This window comes from Caretta caretta, chromosome 10 (genome assembly GCF_965140235.1).
Source record: "Caretta caretta isolate rCarCar2 chromosome 10, rCarCar1.hap1, whole genome shotgun sequence".
In the NCBI taxonomy this organism is placed as follows: domain Eukaryota; kingdom Metazoa; phylum Chordata; order Testudines; family Cheloniidae; genus Caretta; species Caretta caretta.
In genome coordinates this window covers 38,101,239-38,124,523 of record NC_134215.1, presented here as the reverse complement: position 1 = coordinate 38,124,523, position 23,285 = coordinate 38,101,239, and the positions used below count along the sequence as shown (strand labels likewise).

The window sequence follows — 23,285 nt, the reverse complement described above, 5'->3', positions numbered from 1 at the left end:
TTGACAAGGCCAGTTCAGTCACTGTGGATGTGGTCCAACTCCCACTAATTGATGAGGAGGTGTCAATACCAAGAGAGGGAAAATTGCTTTTGTAGTGAGCCAGCCACTCCCAGTCCCTATCCAAGCCCAAATTAATGGTGTTACATTTGCAAATGAAATGTAGCTCTGAAGTTTCTCTTTGAAGTCTGTTTTTGAAGTTTTTTTGTTGAAAGATGGCTACTTTTAAATCTGTTATTGATGTCCAGGGAGATGTAGGAGTTTAGATACTTTACTGTCCTTTTCCCTCTGTAGAGAAGTAAAATGTGTGTTGTAAATGGCTTGTCTCGTTTTTGTAAAGTCCAGCCACATGGAAGTTTGTGTGGAAGGTCGGTTTTGTATGAGAGTCTCCAGTTTTGAGAGCTCATTCTTGATCTTCTCCTGTTTGCTGTACAGGATGCTGATCAGGTGGTTCCTCAGTTTCTCTGAGAGCATGTGGCACAATCTCTCACCATAATCAGTGTAGTATGTCAACTGCAATGGATTTTTTTACCTTCAGTCCATTTGGTATGCTATGCACAGGCTGAAATTGTGAACAAGCATCACTTGGCCCATAACCTCAGCCATACAGAACGCAACGCTGTCCACAGCCTCAGAAACAACTCTGACATTATAATCAAAGGGGCTTACAAAGGAGGTGCTGTAGTCATCATGAACAGGTCGGATTATGGATAGGAGGCTGCCAGGCAACTCTCCACCACCACATTTTACAGGCCACTATCCTCCGATCCCACTGAGGAGTACCAAAAGAAACTACACCATCTGTTCAAGAAACTCCCTGCTATAGCACAGGAACAAATCTACAGAGACACACCCCTAGAGCCCTAACCAGGGGTATTCTATCTGCTATCCAAGATCCAGGAACCTGGAAACCCTGGACGCCCCATCATCTCAGGCATTGGCACTCTTCTAGCAGGATTATCTGGCTATTTGGACTCTCTCCTCAGACCCTATGCTAACAGCACTCCTAGCTATCTTCGAGACACCACCGACTTCCTGAGGAAACTACAATGCATTGGTGATCTTCCCAAAAACACCATCCTAGCCACCATGGATGTAGAAGCTCTTTACACCAATATTCCACATGAGGATGGACTACAAGCTGTCAGGAACAGTATCCCTGATGAGGCCACAGCACACCTGGTGGCGGAGCTTTGTGACTTTGTCCTCACCCACAACCATTTCAGATTTGGGGACAACTTATATCTTCGAGTCAGTGACACTGCTATGGGTACCCGCATGGCCCCACAGTATGCCAACATTTTTATGGCTGACTTAGAACAACTCTTCCTCAGCTCTTGTCCCTTAATGCCCCAACTCTCCTTGCACTACATAGATGACATCTTCATCATATGGACCCACGGGAAGGAGGCCCTTAAAGAATTCCACCTGGATTTCAACAATTTCCACCCCACCATCAACCTCAGCCCACACAAGAGATACACTTCCTGGACACTACAGTGCAAATGAGTGATGGTCACATAAACACCTCCCTATACCGGAAACCTACTGTGATAAATGGAGGGGGGAGGGGTAGCTTCCTTTTATGGACACCCAGCCAGCCAGTTAGCTATAAAGTCCCTCTTGGTTGCTGTTCTCTGCTTGCTTTACCTGTAAAGGATTAACAAAGTTCCCCAGGTAAAGGAAAAGGAGTGGGCACCTGACCAAAAGAACCAATGGGAGGGCTAGAACTTTTTTAAATGGGGGCGGGGGGGACTTCCCTTTGTTTTGTGTCTCTCCAGGAAAGAGGGGAAGATAGAGCAAAAGGAATGCTGTGTAAGGCTTGAACCTGAGGGAACTGGGGATGTTTAGTCTATGGAAGAGAAGAATGAGGGGGGATTTGATAGCGGCTTTCAACTACCTGAAAGGGGGTTCCAAAGAGGATGGATCTAGACTGTTCTCAGTGGTAGCAGATGACAGAACAAGGAGTAATGGTCTCAAGTTGCAGTGGGGGAGATTTAGGTTGGGTATTAGGAAAAACTTTTTCACTAGAAGGGTGGTGAAACACTGGAATGCGTTACCTAGGGAGGTGGTGGAATCTCCTTCCTTAGAAGTTTTTAAGGTCAGGCTTGACAAAGCCCTGGCTGGGATGATTTAATTGGATCGGTCCTGCTTTGAGCAAGGGGTTGGACTAGATGACCTCCTGAGGTCCCTTCCAACCCTGATATTCTATGATTCTATGAACCAAATATAAAAATTCATCCACCATACCTAGAAGAAATAATTTGGATAGGGAATGTTTAGTTAGATGCTATCAGGTTTATTTCTTATTTTGGCTTGTGGATCTCCTTTGTGCTAACCCCAGATGCTTTTGTTTGCTTGTAACCTTTAAGCCGAACCCCCAAGAAAACTATTTTGGGTGCCTAATTTTTGTAATTGTTGCTCTTAAGATCTAGCAAAAAGCCTAAGTTCCAAATGTATTTTTTCTCTTTTTGTTTTTAATAAAGTTTATCTTTTTTAAGAACAGGATAGGATTTTTGGTGTCCTAAGAGGTTTGTGCATGTTTTTGATCAGTTGATAGCCACAGCTAATTTCCTTTGTTTTTTTTTCTCAGCTATTCCCGGGAGGGGAGGTGAAAGGACTTGAGGGTACCCCACAGGGAGGTATTCCCAAGTGCTCCTTCCTGGGTTCAAAGGGGGTTTTTTGCATTTGGGTGGTGGCAGAGTTTACCAAGCCAAGCTCAGAGAGAAGCTGTAACCTTAGGAGTTTAATACAAACCTTAAGTGGCAAGTATTAATTTTTTAAATCCTTGCGGGCCCCCACTTCCTGCACTCAAGGTGCTGGAGTGGGGATTCAGCCTTGACACCTACTGACCACTATACTTACCTACATGCCTCCAGCTTCCATCCAGGACACATCACACGATCCATGGTCTACAGCCAAGCCCTAGTTTACAACTGAATTTGCTCCAACCCCTCAGACAGAGACAAACACCTACAATATCTTTATCAAGCATTCTTAAAACTACAATACCCACCTGGGGAAGTGAGGAAACAGACTGACAGAGCGAGACAGGTATCCAGAAGTCACCTACTACAGGACAGGCCCAAAAAGGAAACAAAAGAACACCACTGGCCATCACGTACAGCCCCCAGCTAAAACCTCTCCAGAACATCATCAACAATCTACAACCTATCCTGGAAAACGATCCCTCACTCTCACAGACCTTGGGAGGCAGGCCAGTCCTCGCTTACAGACAGCCCCCAACCTCAAGCAAATACTCACCAGCAACTACACACCACACCATAGAAACACTAACCCAGGAACCAATCCCTGTAACAAACCCCGTTGCCTACTTTGTCCCCATATCTACTCTAACACCACCATCAGAGGACCCAACCACACGAGCCACACCATCAGGGGCTCATTCACATGCACATCTACTAATGTGATATGTGCCATCACGTGCCAGCAATGCCCCCCTGCCATGTACATTGACCAAACCGGACAGTCCCTAGGTAAAAGAATAAACGGACACAAATCAGACATCACAAATGGTAACATACAAAAGCCAGTAGGAGAACACTTCATTCTCCCTGGACATTCAGTAACAGATTTAAAAGTAGCCATCCTTCAACAAAAAAAAACTTCAGAAACAGACTTCAAAGAGAAACTGCAGTGCTACAATTCATTTGCAAATTTAACACCATTAATTTGGGCTTGAATAGGGACTGGGAGTGGCTGGCTCACTACAAAAGCAATTTTCCCTCTCTTGGTATTGACACCTCCTCCTCAATTACTGGGAGTTGGACCACATCCACCGTGACTGAACTGGCCTTGTTAACACTGGTTCTGCACTTGTAAGGTAACTCTCTTCTCTTCATTTGTCAGTATATTTATGCCTGCATCTGTAATTTTCACTCCATACATCTGAAGCTTATGCCCAAATGTTAGTCTTTACTGTCTTTAAGGTGCCACACCTGACTCCTTGTTGTTTTTGTGATTAAGCAGTAATGGCTCTTTAGCACCTTGCTGGAGTGCAAGTGTGTCTTTGTCTCTGAAAGATGAATTTGAGACTGCTTTTCTAATATTGTAACATGTTACAGTAAAGGTCTCATACCTTTATATGCAAAATTGCTACACATTTTACCAGGATAATAATAGTCAGTAGATTATGAGTTTTTAAATGATACCTCACAAGGCATACTTTGTACAAAATATATCATAATCATATTAAAGTGGTGAACATGGGGTACAGGGTGTCGCAACTTTTCATTAAATTTACTCGTACTAGAAGAGGTAGTGGTACAGCAAAGAGAGGTTGAGCTGTTACCTGCTTGCCATTTCCCTGTAGTGTTAGGTCGGGGCACAGGCATGCAGAGCAGTTTATGTGTACAGGGATGTCCCTGGAATCCTCCCAAGAGATCTTAGTGAAATTTCCATGGAGGTTCTCTGCAATCCTCTGCCGAAAGTTTTTAGCAAGGGCTGCCTTATTTCTTCCTCTACAGTGGGACACTTTCCCATGCCAGTCAGTGATCACTGCAGCAGGCACCATTGCAATAAACAGGCTAGCAGTATGAGAGCCCTGGTGGCTCCAGGACACTAGAGGCAGCTGTGCTCTCTGTGCCTGTGTTTCCCCAGGAGTGACAGATCTGCTAAAATCACCCCTGTCTGTGAAAAATGGTGCAAGTTGTGATACTTCACCCCATATTATTCATAGGGATATTATTATTATATGATTATGGCATAATTATGATACGTGTCCCATCTTGTACAAAATGCAAGGGGACATTGGAAAAGTTATGATTTGCTGAATATGTTTATCCTATTTGTGTGCATGTACCATTTTTGTATCTGGACTTATGAATAGTGACTATGTATCTGTATTTCACATATAGTCAAACCGGGGTGACACCCACTAGGCAAGATGCTTCTGTCTAAATAGCTGGTTGTGAAGGGCCCATTAACTGTAATGGCCCATTAGGTAAAACAATAGGCCTTAGAAGAAGCTTATCATAGAATATCAGGGTTGGAAGGGACCTCAGGAGGTCATCTAGTCCAACCCCCTGCTCAAAGCAGGACCAATCCCCAATTTTTGCCCCAGATCCCAAATGGCCCCCTCAAGGATTGAACTCACAACCCTGGGTTTAGCAGGCCAATGCTCAAACCACTGAGTTATTCCCCTCCCCCCCCGAGCTATCCCTCCCCCGCACCTTGTGAGCCTTCCTGTGGCCAGCCTGTGAGTAATGGCTGCTATGACTCTGCAAGGGCATGTGACCAGCCCACATGATGCTGATATGGGTTTCTCCCAAGCAGCGCAGACAATCTGCGTGCAGGTCACTCCTTGGCACGCAGCGCCTACAAAAGCCGCACGACTTAAAGTCTGGGGCGCAGGGCATGCCCTGGCCCGGGCTTAATGACCAACTAAATTAACTGAATTAGCTAACTAATTGCATGTACTACTGAACAAACCAAGAGTTCTGGTGACGAGCTGCAGCAAAGCTGGAGCTGAGCAGTTCCGACGCACCTTCACTGGCGGCAAGAAGGAACTGAGAGTGGGGGAAGCGCAGACCCCTCATACCACGCCAGGCAGGTGCCGCGGGGGGCCCTCCCCCGTACGGGTACTGCTAGGGGAAAAACTTCCGGCACCAGTGCACATGAGGAGCACGCACACCTATTGTAGAATACACATGAGCAATCACTCGAAGAAGAACTAACAATTCAAACCTGGAACACCAATTTCCGATGTACCACAACTTTGAGTCAACTCACAAAAACTAGCCTGTACCAGGAACCACCCCAGAACAGAGTAAGAGATGAGCATTTCCAAGTGAAGATTCAATAGACTCTACCCAGAATCTCCTACCTTCAATACAGTCTCGGATATAGACAGGAGCTTTCATCTTCTTCAGCTCTTTATCCTGGGACATGTCATGAGGGATGAGGTCATCATCGCTGTGAAAGAAGCATAGGCATGAATTAGTTCATGTGGATTCGACCATGTCACCTTCTCCTCCTTCATGCTAAACGGACAGGACACATTCTCCTCCCTCCTCACCTTTCCATCCTTACACCAAACAGAGGTTGCTCGAAACCTCAACCTACAAGGATCCAGCAGAAGCATTGGTGACCAAGTGTTGAGGACGGTGAGATGGACAGAGCTCTGCAAATCCGTGAATATCCATGGACCTTTCCTGCAGATAGTGGAGCGGATGCGGATACAACCGCGCAGGGCTCTAAAGATCTAATACTCCTTAACTGCTGTGCTGATGGGCAGGGAGGCATGTAAAATAGGTAAACCCTTTCCTGCACTTCCCTAAACACATCAACCAGTGGAGCTCAGCAGCTCATGCAAAGCAGAAACAATGTTACTGTAACAAGGGAGAAACTGGTCAGGAAGAAGCCCTGCCTCTGTCACCAGTGGTGCCTGGCCTGCGTTGTCCAGCTCGGGCAGCCCAGTGGCAGCCAGTGGCTGGACAGCAGGCTGGAGTCGGGGCTGACCAGCACCCATTTGCCATGCCGTTTCCCATACAGCGGCTCTGGCCCCACAGGGAAGGCCAGCATCCCCACCGTGTCCTGGCCCGGCAGCACTGACTGTGCTCTCGGCCCACTGGCTCCCGGGCAGCAGGGCCCTCCCCCGGCCATGGGGATTGGAGCGAGCAAGCGGGGCCCCAGCACCCCACCCCTCCATTGCTGCTTCCGGGTGCTGTCGCTCGCGAGCCCGGGAGCAGCATGCGATGTGACACCCCTTCCCCGCCCCCACCAACCCCCTGCGCCGCCCCTTCTCCTCGAGACCCAGCCCCCATGCCACCCCTTACCCCCAGTCCCTGCCCTCACGCTGCCTCTTCCCTGCAAGACCCCGTTCCTCCACTTGCTCATCTCTGGCTCCCTCCCGGCCGCCCCTCCCTAGCCCTTGTGAGACAGCTTGCTGCTGTGGGTATGGATTGCGGATAGAAGTAAAAGCCTGCTAGCGGATTGCAGGTTGATCCTGGCAGATGCAGATCCACATTTTTGTATCGTATCATAGGACCATGTGAATACTATGATTCGTCTAGCCCAGTATCCTGTCTTCTGACAGCGGCCAATGCCAGATGCTTCAGAGAGAATGAATATGGGAAGAGTCTATGTGCAGCATGACCACTGAGTCTTTGGTAAGTCACTCCCCCAAATTGTGCCTCAGTTTCCCCCATTTATATTCACTGACATCAGACAAGTGTTTGGGAGGTTTAATTTGTTTAATATTTGTAGTGTGCTTTCAAATCGCCCTATTTCCCTTGCTCTCAAACCAGCTGCCCTCAGTGATGGAGATCAGCACTATGCTCATCAGGTTCAGGGGAATATTTGGTCATTGAAAAAACCTTTTTAAACACCCTTGTGAAGCCTTTTCAGGGAAGGCTTTGATAATTGGAAGCCCCACCAATGAGCTAGGCTTTAACATTCTTGCACTACAGGCAGCAGAGATAGTTACAGGACAAGGCTAAGGAGCATGAAGTCACTGTGAAACTTAGTTCCTCTTCAGTGCCCACAATTTAACAGCACCCTCCTCTTAGAGCAGTTCATGGACTCTCCTCACTCAGAATGGAGCCAATTCCATGCCAGATAAAACACCTCACTATTTTCCCTCTATTTTCTTAGTGAAAGAAAATGAAGGTGTACACTTTAGAGGAGACTTGAACAGAGTCTCTGAAGACAGCTTACCAAGCATATGCACCTTGATTTGGGGGGGCTGTCAGAACAATTTTATCCACTAAGATTCTAGGCTCCCATTCAGATCCACAGCTTATTATGAACTGGCCAAAATAATAAATATACAGGACCAATATAGCAGCTTCCGTGGAAGGTTCTCAAGCACGTTACAAAGATGCAGTCACTGACTCTCACAACACCCTTGTGAAGTAGACAAGCCCCAGTAGACAGAGACAGCCAGAAGGGCAAATGGCTACAGATCTCAACTAGCCAAAACAGGCAAATGCTTCAGCTAGAGAGCAACTCCCCAAACCAACAATCTACAAGACTCAAGTAGCAAATATATTACCACCATATATGATAGACTAGAACATGTCCACTAATAAAATGGGCAGCCTGATAAACAAACATATAAGGTCTGAAGGATGCAGTGGAATCAGGACAATCTGCAGGGCAATGGGTGTCTAAACAAGTTAAGTGAAACAAACACAAATAGCAAAAACAACAACACAGGCAGCAAAACTACAAAGTAAACCCATATCCTGGAATGCTGATCCGCACTTAGAGCCCTGCCAGAGGCCTGTCTAGAAATGTCAGGTCCAGGTCAGAAAACAACCAGGCCCACTCAGGCTTGGGTCGGCTCTCCTTCTCTGGCCCATGGGGTGGGCACTGTGGTCACTTACATACCCACTATGGCAGTGCATGGAGCTGTTGCACACAACTCCCACTGGGGCGACATTACAGGTTTGGGGAGAATGGCTGGGTTGGGCTGGAAAACAACTTGGGCTCCTTGGGCTTGGGTCCGATTTGGGTGTAAAAATTAGGCACGAGCACACCTGTATCTGCAATTACCCTTTACACACAGCCTGGTTTGCTCCCCAATTCAGATTGTGGAGTACAGCCTCTCTCTCACACAGTCAGCTTTCAAGGACCTGTCATTTACTTTCTACCTCAAATCAGCTTTTTGCTTAGTAGTTTAGTTCTTGCACATACCTGTCGAGCTCCAAGTCAGATCCGTCCTCTGGCACTGCAGGGGCTACTGGGTATGGGTTCCCACTTGGTTTTGACACAGCTTTTGGTGTAACAGATGAAATGTCACTCCTGCTTTTGGCAATGAAAAAGTGTCAAAGGCATAAAGTAACAAGGATCTTAAAAATCCATGATCACAAGTAGGAGTCTAGATTTGCCAAGGTAACGCCCCCAATCCACACACCCACACCATCTACAGTAGGCATTGGAATCTCATTTCAGTGTGGGTTCACTTAGGATGGTCCAGCTAAGAGGAGAAAAGGCTAGAGTAGCTGTACAGGTGTGGGGAGACCTCATCATGATGGGGGGGGGGGGGGAGTGGAGATGGCAGACAGCATGAGCTAATTCCCTAGTCTATCACCTGAGCTTGTTTTAGTTCCTAACAAAGATTAAGACTGTGCTAATCGACAGAACCCAAAACATTCTGGGTAAGGGCAGACACACAGTCATCTCAGGGCACAGGAAGCATTGGCCTGTGTATTCTTAAGAGCTATGAAAACCATGAACAAATCAGGAGGCACCATTCAGTAGTGGTTAATATACAAGACAGAGTCAGGACATCTGAGCTCTTCACACAGCTCTAACAGCAATTTGCCATGTAGCCTTGGGCATATCACTTTCACCTCTCCACTTCTCAGTCACTATTTCTACCTCATAGTAGCATTGGGAAGCATCACTCACTGACCTCTGTAAAATGCTTTGAGATCTTCAGACAGCAAATGCCATGGAAGGTCAGAGTATAGACATAAGTTAATGCTATATTTCAGTTAGCAATGGACAGGCTGTCGACACATAGCTCCCAGTCTACTCTGAGGTACCCAAAGATTCCCCAGACCATTTGGATCATTTCAGGGGCACACAGAATTACAAGAATCCCAAGGAAATGCAGCCATCTGACACAATTCTAAAACATGCTTCCATTTGACCTCTGAACTAGAAACATGCTGGCTGCAGAGAGATAACCAACTGTAATGCAGAGCACGGTGAAGATTACAGCAATTTACACCTTAGTGGATTCTAATTACAGACTTCCTGCCTGCAGAGCTGGGACTGTCCGTCTGGAGTTTACCATCCACCAATGTGAAAGGATTATAGTGTCAGAGGTAGGCCCTGACTTTATAACCTTTACTAAGAATGATTTGCCTGGTATCGGTGCTCACAAATTTTCACACTAGGCAGATATATGGCTATGAGTGGCAATCTCACCCAGCATTTGGCACGTCAGTGACAGGGAGTTGTTGTGGTGCTGTCTGCTTCAGGAGAGACTTTAGCTCTCTGGTCTCATCATCATCTTCATACTAGACATGCAAAATAGAAGTTACTGTATGCAGAGGAGGCTTTTATGTGGATTAAATACAATAAATCTGTAGCAGTTGAAGGCTATGGGAGCTCAGCACCTCTCAGAATTAGGCCTTACTTTTTAAACAGTGAAGGATTAAATGATAAATGCATGTGGAGATTTGCAATCTCAGCCATATGCACCTTTCACACTGGACTCAGGATATACAAGTTATTGCTTGGTCAGACTTGGTCTCAGGGTTATTTATAATCTATAAAGCATTTAACAAACCTGAAGTCACAATGCAGCACTACAGCTGATGCTGTGCAAACAACACTTAGCTGTGTGGCTTAATTCCCATTGAAATGAATGGGAATTGTGTGACTAAATTCCCTACTCAGTCTTGAAAAATCACAACCACCAATGACTTTACACACACCCCTCTTTTTTTCTTTTTCTTTTTTGGATTCATAGATATTAAGGTCAGAAGAGACCATTATGATCATCTAGTCTGACCTCCTGCACAATGCAGGCCACAGAATCTCACCCACCCACTCCTGTGATAAAACTCTCACCTATGTCTGAGCTATTGAAGTCCTCAAATCGTGGTTTAAAGACTTCAAGGAGCAGAGAATCCTCCAGCAAATGACCCGTGCCCCATGCTACAGAGGCAGGCGAAAAACCTCCAGGACCTCTTCCAATCTGCCCTGGAGGAAAATTCCTTCCCAACCCCAAATATGGCGATCAGCTAAACCCTGAGCACATGGGCAAGATTCACCAGCCAGATACCCAGGAAAGAATTCTCTGTAGTAACTCAGATCCCACCCCATCTAACATCCCATCACAGGCCACTGGGCCTATTTACTATATTTAAAGATCAATTAATTGCCAAAATTATGTAATCCCATCATACCATCTCCTCCATAAACTTATTGAGTTTAATCCTAAAGCCAGATAGGTCTCTTGCCCCCACTGCTTCCCTTGGAAGGCTATTCCAAAACTTCACTCCTCTGATGGTTAGAAACCTTCATCTAATTTCAAGTCTCAACTTCCCTTCTGGATGTTCATCCCAGTTTTAGGACTCTAATCAACTCCCACTGAAGGGGATTTCAATGGGATACCACCCATTGATCAGGTGCTGCATGATATGGAAATCTAGCAGTAGTTTTAATTTTGGAGCTGGCCATCCTAAACCCTGTTGTCATGTCAGAGTTCTCTTGGACTCTGCCTCACTGTGACCAAATCCTCCTGAGGTGTGTGCTCTCTCTCTCTCACCACACCCCCATGCACCTCTCACCTTGCACCTGCCCACATCCTCTATGCTGCCTTTGCATCTTTTCAATGCAATTCCATTTTGCAAACTGATATCCCCTCATTCTGAGGGGTATTGGTGCTCCTCTTTCCTTCCAGAGAATAGGGGTCAGCAATGACAGCAGCAACACAACCATCTGCTTTAAAGGGGACATTTCTCCCCATCCCTGCACAGCAGAGACAGACATCACTATAGTCTCACCTGGAATTTCAGACTGGGCCCATCTGCAGTTATTCTGGCACTGATGCTTTCTGCCACGATCATTCCCAGACGCCGAACCCGTGGCAAGTTGCTGTCCAGGTGGCATTTCATCCCTCCCATCATGCTGGTGAGAAGCTCTGAAAGAACAAGCAGCACATGGCAGAGTGAACACAGCATCCCTGGCTATGGCAGCTCCCCGATAGCACACCCAGCTGAGAGCCCAAATCTTTAGCTACACAGCTCCAACTACAGGCAGAAAGACAGACAAAGGGTCAGGGGTGGAGGCTGACACAGATTCTATACAGCAATTCTCTTTCTGCAGAGTTGTTTTCTTTCCCCATCATGTCAGGAAGGCATGCAGCAGGGCTAGGTTTTGAAGCCAAAAGACAATGGTACAAACATCACACATCCTAGAACATTTGTTTTAATAAAACAGTTTACCAAAATACCAAAAAAGAGTGTTAGGCCAAGTTAATCCCAGGCATAAATTCAATGGCTTCAAAACTGCTGTGACAGATGAAATGGGCTGACTGTGTTATTATGGAAATTGCATCCATTTTGATCGGTGCAGCAACCTGGAACTCACACAGGGAGGATTATTTTTCACCATGTGCCTGAGCTATGACAGGTAATTAATTTCTGAACCCATTGTTCAGAGTGGCAGCTGTCTTTCATCTCTCCAGATAGATTCTGACTGCTGACAGGTTGACCATTATTCACCAATAAAAGCGGACATCTCTCTAACAACAGCCAGTGAAAAATCTGATCATTCATTAACACACCATAGTTAGTATCTATACAAGGCCAGGCTTTAAAAGAAGAATCTTGGGTTGGCTGGAATGAAATAAACTTGTTTTCTAATAAATAATAATAAATAGGATTTATGTTTTCAAAGCACTGCATGAAAGTTAATTCACCCGCTCAAGAGCCCCTTGGGTGGTGGGTGAATTATCATTTATTATTTGTATTGTGGTAGCACCAGAAGCCCTAGTCCTGAACCCAGACCCCATTATGCTGGGCGCTGTTCAGACACAGAGTGAAAAAATGGTCCCTGCGATCAGACAAGAGATAACAGGTTGATACAGACAAACAACGAGAGAGACCAGTCAGCATGATAGGCTGCGTCTCAGCACACCAGCAGCCTGACCGTTATTAGTAACTGTCTATGTAATTTTGTTACTTAACAAATATTAATGTAATTTGCAAAGAGGGATCAGAGATGACTTATCCAAAGTCACAAAGTAAGTGTAAGGGCTGGGAACAGAACCCAGGAGTGTTTGACAGCACTATTGCTGCAACAGGTCTCCAGGAGTTCTTTCAGCACCTGGTTCTGAACTGCCAGTGTCTGCTTTAACCATTAGGAAGCACACCTTATCTTAAGCCAGACAGAACATAGCATGCTGAAGAGCAGCACAATGAAGAGCTCTTTCTCTGCCATACATACATCTAACAGGCTGAATGAGTTAATCTACATCAGTCACTGGGTTTAACAAAACATGAGTCATCATACTAGTAGAATCACACAATCAAGGTTTCCCACTCTAAAACAGAGCATCTCCCTGTTGCCTTGCCATTATGACATTCTGCTATGATTATGTTCTATATTTCCATGCCCCCATAACCCATATCTGAATTAAACCAGAGTAGATTATGGTTCAGGAGAAGGACAACAGTCCTGGCTAAGACTGAAGAGTGGGAGTCTGAAGGCCTGAGTTCCATTTCTTACAGCAGATCCTCTCTCCAGGACCTTGAGAGACAGGAAGGATGTGATGTGCCCAACTGCTCCTTCTCAAAAATCTATGCACCCTACCTCATCACAGAAATGTTCTGAAGATTAACCAATCAATGATTCAAAATGCTATGAGGTCCTCAGAAGAAGGTGCTACAGATGTTCCTATTGCTAGTCAGCATCTCTGACACTGAACTTTCATACTGGTGTTAACAAATTATCTCATTTTTTCAGCAAGGCAGCAGCCTTCCTTAGCCTCCATAGAGTCCAAATCCAAGGCTTTGTTTCAAAATCATCCTGCACTATAAATACTCGTATCACAGCAGGATTTTCATGATTTTCCAGACTTCAGAATTTGTGGCTTTCAGTTATTCGGAGATTAAGATAAGGTTCCAAAGTGAAAAATGCACTGAGGAGAAATTGGTTAGGCCCTGATCCTCTAGACAGTTACACACATAAGCAGCATCACTCACATGAATAGCCTCACTGAATTCAGTGGGAGTACTCAAATGATCAGAGCTTGGGTTTGTTTGCAGGATCAGGCCTGCAGGATGTGGAGACAATGGTTATGAGTAGGGGCTTCAAGGACAGAGGACTAAGGAGGGGAAAATTTAGAATACAATGGAGGGAAGGAGACCTCTTTGTTCTTTCCTCTCCTTCCCTCCTCCCTCACCTTGTCCGTTGCTCTCTATTTCAGGCTCCTTCAGGTGGGAAAGGCAGATCAGGATGGCCTTGCTAACGTACAGTTGTTGCTCAACTGGAGAGTGTTTCACAGCACTGCTGCTGCCCCAGGTCTCCAGGAGTTCTTTCAGCACCTGGTTCATAAGTTTACAGCATTAGCTAGATGGAATGGGTCTGGGCTGCATCGGAAAGTCACTCTCTCACAAACACACACCACACCCTTAACCAGCCAGGTGGCCTAAGGACTATTCTATCCTTCACTCAGCATAATCAGTCCCTGTAAAGTGTGATGGCCTCTTGCCTAGGTGTAGGGCTCCAGCTCTCCACTGAGAGAATTTTTGTGGCAAGGGTCCTGAATTCCATGGCACCCTGGTGCCACTGGCTGGAAATTCCATGTCAGCTCTGGTTAAATTAAATAATGGAGGTTTTAAATTCAATAGGACAATGACTAATGCAGTCACTGAAGAAAGCCTGGGGTTATCGATTTTTACATTACATTCTATTTATTTTATGCTTACCCCAAAAGAACTCCCAGTGTGCTGAGACTTTTGAGCTGTATGGAGGCGAAGCGTCCCCTCCCCTTTGTGTACAGGGCAGAGGCAACTTAAAATTTTTGGCAGGGAAAGGAACTTTAACAACTAGCTTCCTAAACTAGTAACGAGCAGCCTCTCTGCTACCTGCATTCTCGATCAAACACACAGGACTGATCTCTGATACCCAACATCTGAACATTCCAGTCATAGCCCAATTGAGGTCAGGCCGTCATGGACATTGCTATATATTAACTGACCAAAATCACAGTTATGCGCTTCAGTGAAAAGAAGGAAGTGGAACAAAACAGTCTAAGAGATACAACAGTTACAAAAGGGGAAAATCAGTCCCCCTACATCACAGCAGAATCTCTCCATTCAGAGCCATTCACCAGTGCTTCATGTGGTGATCAAGAATATTTTAAAGCAGTAAGAGGTACTCCTTCACCTCAGAATAGTAGCTCACTGCCTCCCCTGTGTTGGCTAAAATTCTTTTAATGGATTGCCACTGTCTGAAGGAAAACATTTTAAAAAAAAACTTAAATCATAGAACTGGAAGGGACCTCAAGTGGTCATCTAGCCCACTCCCCTGCACTCAAGACAGGACTAAGTATTATCTAAACGACCCCTTACAGGCGTTTGTCCAACCTGCTCTTAAAAATCCCCAATGATGGAGATTCCACAACCTCCCTAGGCAATTTATTCCAGTGCTTAACCACTCTGACAGTTAGGAAGTTTTTCTTAATGTCCAACCTGAACCGCCCTTGCTGCAATTTAAGCCCATTGCTTCTTGTCCTATCCTCAGAGGTTAGGAAGAACAATTTTTCTCCCTCCTCCTTATAACAACCTTTTATGTACCTGAAACCTTATCATGTCCCCTCTCAGTCTTCTCTTCTCCAGACTAAACAAACCCAATTTTTTCAATCTTCCCTCATAGGTCATGTTTTCTAGACCTTTAATCATTTTTGTTGCTCTTCTCTGGACTTTCTCCAATTTGTCCACATCTCTCCTGAAATGTGGCACCCAGAACTGGATACAATACTCCAGTTGAGGCCTAATCAGCGTGGAACAGAGTGGAAGAATTACTTCTTGTGTCTTGCTTACAATACTCCTGCTAATATATGAACTAAAAAGAAGAGCTAAGAGAAGTTTAGTATAAGAAGGGCTTATTAGAAACACCAAGAAAATTATGTTTAGCCTTTCATTTGGAGAGAGCCCAGAGAGTTCTCTGATGTTGTGCCCTAGAAAATATGAGTATGATCCTACAGTTAGAGCCTAGGGCTGGGTCTGAGGACTCTTGGGTTTTATTTCCAACCGTCATTGACTCGCTCTCTTTGGATAAGTCACTTCAAATCACTTCTCCCCCTCCCCCATCTATAAAATGGATCTATCTCACAGGGGAGTTGTGAGGCTTGGGGATCCACAGATGTGAGATGCTACAGAAGTACAATGTATCATTAGAAGCTCTGGGAGGACTGTGGCCTGTTTAAGTGGGATGGCAACTCTTCCTTCATTCTGAGCCACATTTCCTTCCTTTTCCATTCCCCCTTCCTTCTCAATGTTCCTTGGTGGCCATCTTACTACTTTTCTAGAGATGAGACAGAATGACAGTGATTCCTATGAAGAGGACTTCTCTGCTACACTTTAATGAGGCCAGCAGCTCTGTCCAGGACCACCATGGGGGCATTCTTTATCACCCCATTCACACAGGTGACCCTCATTATCAGCTTCATCGAACAGCACTGAAGCGTCACAGATACTGGAACAAAATGAGGGTTCCGGAGTAAAAATTCCAACCTAAATATATATCACTGAAAGTACCTAACTTACTTTGATCAATAAGGAACGTCGAAGGCTGTCTAGGGCCAGGTATCCAAGGAGATTCTGTAGCATTGCAGTCTACAATGAAAACAGTAGGATTAGTTATACTGAGCAGAAAGTTACTCATCAGCAAGGACTTTACACACTCACTCTCTCTCCCCATCCACCCCCCCATTCCGAGTGATTTGATCAGAATGTTCAGGGACCAAAGATTGTGCAGAGTTTATGCAAACCCACATCACTCTTAGGAAAGTTAGAGCATATTACTGTGCCTGGGTATTTCAGTGCCCAAATTATTTCAGATCACACGGTTTCAGTGATGTCTACGGCACCCAAGAGAGGGTTCCCGCTAGTAAAAACTCCACTGAGCCAACCCCTGCACAGCAAGTCTTATTTAAAATATTGCTCCTACTATTAAACAAAAGAAACATGTGAAGTCAGGGAACCTTGTCCTTCCCTTTGTTGAAGTCTTGTGCCTCTCTCCCACCCACAATCTAGTTAACGTTCAAGGTGCTCCAGAACATAAGGCAGAGCACAATCTTCACATGGGCTCTAGTGCTCACCCACTGCCCTGTTTCACTTCCACATCATTTCTCTCCAACATCTGAGGATACAGATAATTCCAAATCAAACTCGGAGCTCTTCCAGTGCACTCCTCCTCCCTGTCCTCTTTGGGGGATGAGGTCAAGCATGCTCCCAGCCTCTCCCCCTGGATTCTAGATGGGATCAGGGCCTCTACCTCCCCAGACTGCTGATGTCACATGCAAATCCTCCCTTGGTTCCTAGGAGGAAAGGTGACAACACTGCTGGTCACCACAGATTGACTTATAAGGCAGAATACAAACCTAGTGTCTTGAAAGGGACCACCTGGTCTGCCTTACTGGACAGGGAGAAGTTATAGAAATCTTCAGCCAAGGTCCAAGTATATGTGAGGAGTAGGGAATCTGGGGAAAGGCTTCAGAATAAATCCCACAACCAGAGACCTGGAGCTTACCTGGACAAGAATTCAGCACTTTGAAAAACGTTGGCCTTCCTAACAGCTAGGATGGCTTACATTCCCCATATTGACACAGCAGAGCCCTTACCGCGTAGCTGTACTGCAGGAGTAGCAGCTTTTGGGTCACCACAAATTGAGCTTTCTTGTTTTTCAGAACCAGATTCCCCAGTAATCGAGACAAGACATCCGCCCTAGCAAGACAGGTCAGCAGCAAACTATCAGGGATCCATTTATCTGAACTGCTTCAGGCTGATTTCAATCTTATCATGATTGTATAAGTGGCTGCCCATTTGCAATATAATCAAAAGTCGTAGATCAGTCAAACAGCCTTCCACGTGGTAGCAGTGCATGGAAGGCTGTTTGACAACTACAGAAGTGATTAATAAGGCAAAAAGATCCAGTGCTGTCTGAAATGGTGTCGAAGGATTAGCAGTGAAGGAATCCCCAGCTATTCCAGTCCCAACCTTTCCCAGGAAGTGGCACCATGTAGAATGATGGCGCACAGGCTGAGAACCTTCAAGAACGAACGTATAGGTGTTTATACACCTGAGGGAATTATGCACCAAAAAATTAAAAATTATCCGCACAATATTTTAAATTTCTGCAAATTTTTTTTCCCTCAATAACTAAATGTGGCTCCAGAATGGCAGTGGGGAGCACAGACTACTGGCTGCATTGAGGTGGGAGATCACCCTGAAGCCCACACCTCCTCCAGTACAGGGACTCGGCAGTGAGGCTGCACCTGACCCTGACACAGTGCAAGGGCTGGGCCTGTCCCAGAAACACCCCAGGGCCCTACCCCCCTGTACCGGCGCACCAGGTGTGGCTGGGCAGGCTCAGCCCAACCAGATCCAAGTGTGGAGGGATGCAGGTGTGCAGTGAGAGGTTTCTGTGTGGGGCAGTCTGGGTGCGGGTAAGCTCAGTGGGAGATCTGGATGCACAGGGACTCGTGGGGTGCAGGGGGCAATGGGACTCTACAGGGGATCCAGGTGATGGTGGTTGGGCTCAGTGGGGAGGTCTGGGTGTGGCGAGATGGGACTGGGGGGAGAGGGGGTCCAGCTGCTTGGGGCTCAGTGGGGTGGGGGTCTGGGGGGCTTGTTGGATGGGTGTAGGGGAGTGGGGCTTGTCAGGGTGAGGGTTCGATGGGCCTGCTTAATGGGGGATCCCCAGCTGCTGCCGAGGGGATGCCACATGCCAGGCTCCTGCTTCCCCCCCGCGCTTCCCCATTCCCTTTTCTTCTCCAACCCCCTCCCCTCACTCCCACATTCCCCTCCCTCTCCCCTATTCCACCCCCCCTTCCTTCCCCACTGCCTCTTCTCCCCACCCCCCTTACCCAGCCCCACCACAGGCACTCACTGTTCCACAGAAAATGGAAAGGGTGCCAGCACACAGAAGAGGAGCACAACTAGCACTAGGACCCAGGAGGCTGTGTTCTGCTGCAGAGTCAGCGGAGCCCCAGACGCAGCCTCTGAGCTGGGCAGCTCTGCGTTACCAGAAATGGGGGTGGGGGCAGTGGCATGTAACCCCGTGTGCCCCCCAGGCCTCACCTCTATTTGGGGAGCAATCCCCCCCCCAAAAAAAACTGCATACATGGTTGCCCCCCACCCCTCCCCAGCTTCCCTTTGCTTCCCCGCTGTTTTCTGCAGGGAAAAGCAGGAAATCTGCAGAGAGGCTGTTTTCTGCGGGCGCACAGTTCCGCAGAATCCCCCCAGGAGTAAGGTGTAGCTAGAACAACTACTTCCCTCTCCCCACAAATCTTGATTTCTTACCCTGGTGCTTTCTGAACAAAGCCACAAACCACTGCTTCCATCCAACGATCTGGCACACACTCGACCAGTCGCCAGCACATCCTCTGCCAGATGCAGTCCACCTTGGTGAGATCCATTAGGCGTGGTACCAACATATTCAGAATTTCTTCTGTATTGGGACAGAACAAAAGGAAGCTCACTGATTGGAGGGAGCTGGGGCAATAGCCCACTACATAATCCATATAGATGGTTTGCAAAATCAAGCTGCTTACAGAGAGATAAACATGAAGACAATGCCCTTTCCAACACAAGTTTGCCCCTAATGATTCAGCACCTACAACACACAATTCTTTTCACAGGTATGCCCTGCCTGCAGGTTCACCTGGCCTTTTACTTGTAGCCCTAGTAGCTGTGACACAGGCAGACCAGGTGTCAGCTCATGCCAAGGCACACAGGTATCCACTGAACACTGGTTCCAGCTATGTATTTGTCAGTCTGGTTCACCTGTGTGTTAGTATTGTTCAAATAGGTATTAGAATTATAAGAATGTGTTTAGTGTGGTATGCTTATAAGAAGCATACGGGATTTTCTTTAGGGGAAAAGGCAATATGCCATGTTTACTGAAGATACAACAATTAGCATATGCATTTAATTACACCACACAGACATACATACAGTTTTGCCAGTGAAAGGGACTTTAAAAAAGCTAAAGCAAATAGCAAAATAAATGTTTATAAAAAATGATGTTAAAACGTGTGCGAAATTGTGTGCGGTACGCTCAGGACAAGGCTCGTCCTCTGCATTGACAACCCATGATGCACCAACAAAGGCTTGGGCCGTGGCACAGAGCTCAAATTAATTTTATTAATAAATTGCCAAGAAGTAAGGAAGGATTCCAAAGTTTATTAGTAATAATTAATTCCTTTTCAAAATGTGTGAAGTCATTTCCTACTAAAAATAATAGCAGCAGGGTAGTGGCCAAAGTTTTTTTAATAAAGTAATATGTAAATATGGCACCCCCAAAATAATAAATTCTAATAATAAGGGAGCCTTTGTTAAAAATAAAATCTTTACAATAATAATACAAGCCTTGGAAATTAAACAAAAGCTCCACATACCATACTGGCCTCAGTCCAAGGCACTATTAAAAAATTGCTCCAAAAAATAGTAAATCACACACTCACAAAAAATACCTGGCTAAATAAACTGCCTCTAACTTTGGCTGCCATCCACAGCAGCTAAAAACAAAAATTTAACCCTTTCAAATTCTGTTTGAACATTCAATGTGCCTAATAATTAATTCTAGTTACCGAATACAGAATAATAAAAAAAAAAGCTCTAATATAATATAATAGCATAATTATTTTCAACGGCTCAAACAATTACAAAAAAAATAAAACCACCCTCCAGTAAAGGGTTAATCAGGCCATCGAACACATAAACAACAAAATTCAAAAACAAAGGTCCACAAAGGCAGCCTTGTAAAAAAACCAGGGAACCAAGTCAGGTACCTTAAAATAAAAAAAAGGGGTCACTCACTAAAATCAAAATGAATAGGCCCTTACTCCATAGTGGACTGCCTTAGCCCATGGGTATGCCGCATTAAAAAAAAAAAAAAAAAAAAAAAAAAAAGGAAAACTGAAATGGGTACATGTTTCACAAATTAAATTGTTTACATAAATAATGTTGTTTAAATTCTTTGCAAAAAAAACCAACCTGGAACCTGAGCACAAGGTGCTGCTTAACCACCACAATTTTAATCCACAACAAATAGAACTCCAGTGTAAGGTCTGGCTTTACCTGCTTCTGAAAACTTTTAGCACCCAAATAATTAAAGCAATCATTTAAAAAAAAAATTTAAAAAAAAAATGCAGCCTTCCTTATAAGCCAATATTTAAAAAATAATTCACTCCCTGCCAACCAATCATGGATTCCTAGCAATAATCCAGTGATCATCATAAAATGGTATAATAAAACTACTAGCCAACTCTTGAAAGCCTTAAAAAACAAAACAAAACAAAACAAAAAATACCTAATATGTATGCCTGGGAAGGGGAAGTGGAACTTAAGGTTCACCTTATAAACATCACAAAAATACCAAATCACTAAAAAAATAGGGGTTAGAACAAAAAAGTCCCTATAAAAATACCACCTAAAGTTCCAACTACCCACAATCACCATATCAGTAAAATAAGCCTGTTAAAACAGGAACAATACTAACAGTTACTGTGGAATACTGTCCAATACCCCGTAGTAAATTAAACCTATGGTTCCTGAACACATGCTCCAAAACCTGGACCAAAAAAAAAAAAAAAAAATGCATTCGAAAAAGGTACCCCAATTAAAAAAAAAAATTATTTGTGACTCAAAGTAATCCAGTAAAAGTATTGTTAAATCCACTATTAATAAAAATAAAAATTGGTATGTATTAAATTCAGTTGAACATGTCTAAATTAAAACTTAACTGTTCACCCTACTCCTTTCCTATTATATCGGCCTAAATAAAAACACAACACTCCAATGTCTAAGCAAAACAAAATATAGTAGACACCATATTAAAAAAAAAAAGTTAAATTTAAAGCAAAAATGATAAACACTGTAAACCTAAATTAATTAAAAATAAAGTTTCTTGTCACAACTGCAAAATAGTTTCATTCACAAGCAAGCAAATAATACTGTGGATTTCATAAAATTAGGAAATAAAACTGCCTTGGCCATAAAATGTACTAAAATGCAAATTCTTAGTTTAGCATCACTAAAACACAAAATGTTTCGGGTAATATCTAAAAATGTTCAAATATTAACGCATCTTTTAAAACAATAAAAAAGGTCCTTGTTTAACACCTACAAATATAAATGAATGCAATATGTTTCCAGCATGGTTAAGCCTAATTTGTTATTAAGTAAAATTATTGTTAAAATTGCTCACCAACAATCTGTAAAAACAAAAATATAAAAAATAAGCCCACTTCCAAAATTAACCACAGGATCCTTTTGGCTACACGAGTTATAGGTCTGTGGGCTAAAAAAAATTATTGAATACCCAAGGGTGTACAAAATGAAGCCTCAAAAATGGGTGTTCTTGTCCCTACCTGTCACCACAAAACCATGTAGCAAAAATACATCACTGGGGGGACAAACTAGACAAAGTGACACATGTACAACGACAATGTGTATGTATTACATCCTGAGAAACAGTATTTTGGGAAAATACAAGTATCAGCCAACCCCCAGTAAATAAATGTAGATATAATGCCCAGGTATTATATACTAGCAATCACACATACTATTTATCAAAAACAAAAAAGCACAGAGCACAGCCACCCCAGTTAATTTCTCTCTTACCCTTGGCCTAGATTGGCACGATCTAATTAATCGCCTAAAGGTAAACAAAGGTAACTCAGTTTTTACAACAGACACAGAGAAATATAGGAAAGTGTGTCATTCAAATATGTCATGCAAATAAAAACATGCTAAAACTTGCTAGGTCTTAACAAAGAAAAACCAAAAGAAACCTAAAAGCCTATCACTGGTACGAGGTTTTAACAGGCTGGTCCCCAACTTTTAAAGGCATATCATCTATTATGTTTCACCCATTACTATCTGTGTTAATATTGTCCCATGTTTACTTGCTAAAAATGTGTTATATGTGCTGTTAAATAAAAAAAAAAGTTTGTTAAATTACAACCACAAGCTCAAATTGTCTCTCAATATATTGCTATAAAATAATTGTATAAAATATGACCCACTCAAGAATTGTTCTTGAGGGGCCAAAAGGGGGACATGTAGTAGTAAAATTTTATGTTTGTATTTTGTATAATTTAAAATAAAAAATAATAATATTGCATGTATTAAATGTACTGGTGTATGATTTAATCATATCCTGCCAGCTACCCTTTTTGAATAGCAGAAAGGAATGGCCTAATGGGCCATTTGGAAAAAAATGCATCAGCAAGAATCTGTGTCTGGGCTGATTCCAAGACAGTAACAGACATTTTAAGATCACTACTTGGTTGTAGGTTTAGCATTTTTAAATAAGTAAAAAGATGCCATTGTTTTCTTATGCACTGCAACATGATGTTTCTGTTTAAAGTGTTCTGTGTAAATTAATTCTGTTTTGTGTGTAAATAAAAAATATATGTGCAAAAAAATAAGTGTAAAGGCCACCGCTGAGCCAAATGTACCAAAAAAAAAAACAAAACCGCAAGAAACAAACGCAAGAACGCCAAAAGGCTGCAACATGCCCCTATAAAAATATATTTAAAAAACCACCCCGAATCAACAACTCTAAAAACA

The 23,285-nt window shown here is 44.1% G+C and overlaps 1 protein-coding gene across 10 annotated transcripts in view; it reads right to left on the bottom strand.

Annotated features, from left to right (window-relative positions):
- Positions 1–23,285, bottom strand: part of TELO2 (telomere maintenance 2) — a 47,698-nt gene that overhangs the window by 20,743 nt on the left and 3,670 nt on the right. For all 10 annotated transcript variants that reach the window (XR_007358954.2, XM_048868023.2, XM_048868025.2 and 7 more), the window contains 8 exons: positions 19,011–19,158; positions 17,330–17,432; positions 16,254–16,322; positions 13,886–14,027; positions 11,484–11,620; positions 9,898–9,989; positions 8,656–8,763; positions 5,843–5,931 (listed from right to left, as the gene is read on the bottom strand). Coding sequence is in view for 9 of the 10 variants with exons in the window: in XM_048868023.2 (XP_048723980.2) it covers positions 5,843–5,931; positions 8,656–8,763; positions 9,898–9,989; positions 11,484–11,620; positions 13,886–14,027; positions 16,254–16,322; positions 17,330–17,432; positions 19,011–19,158 (888 nt within the window). In the remaining variant the exon portion in view is untranslated. The remainder of the gene's footprint in view (positions 1–5,842; positions 5,932–8,655; positions 8,764–9,897; positions 9,990–11,483; positions 11,621–13,885; positions 14,028–16,253; positions 16,323–17,329; positions 17,433–19,010; positions 19,159–23,285) is intronic.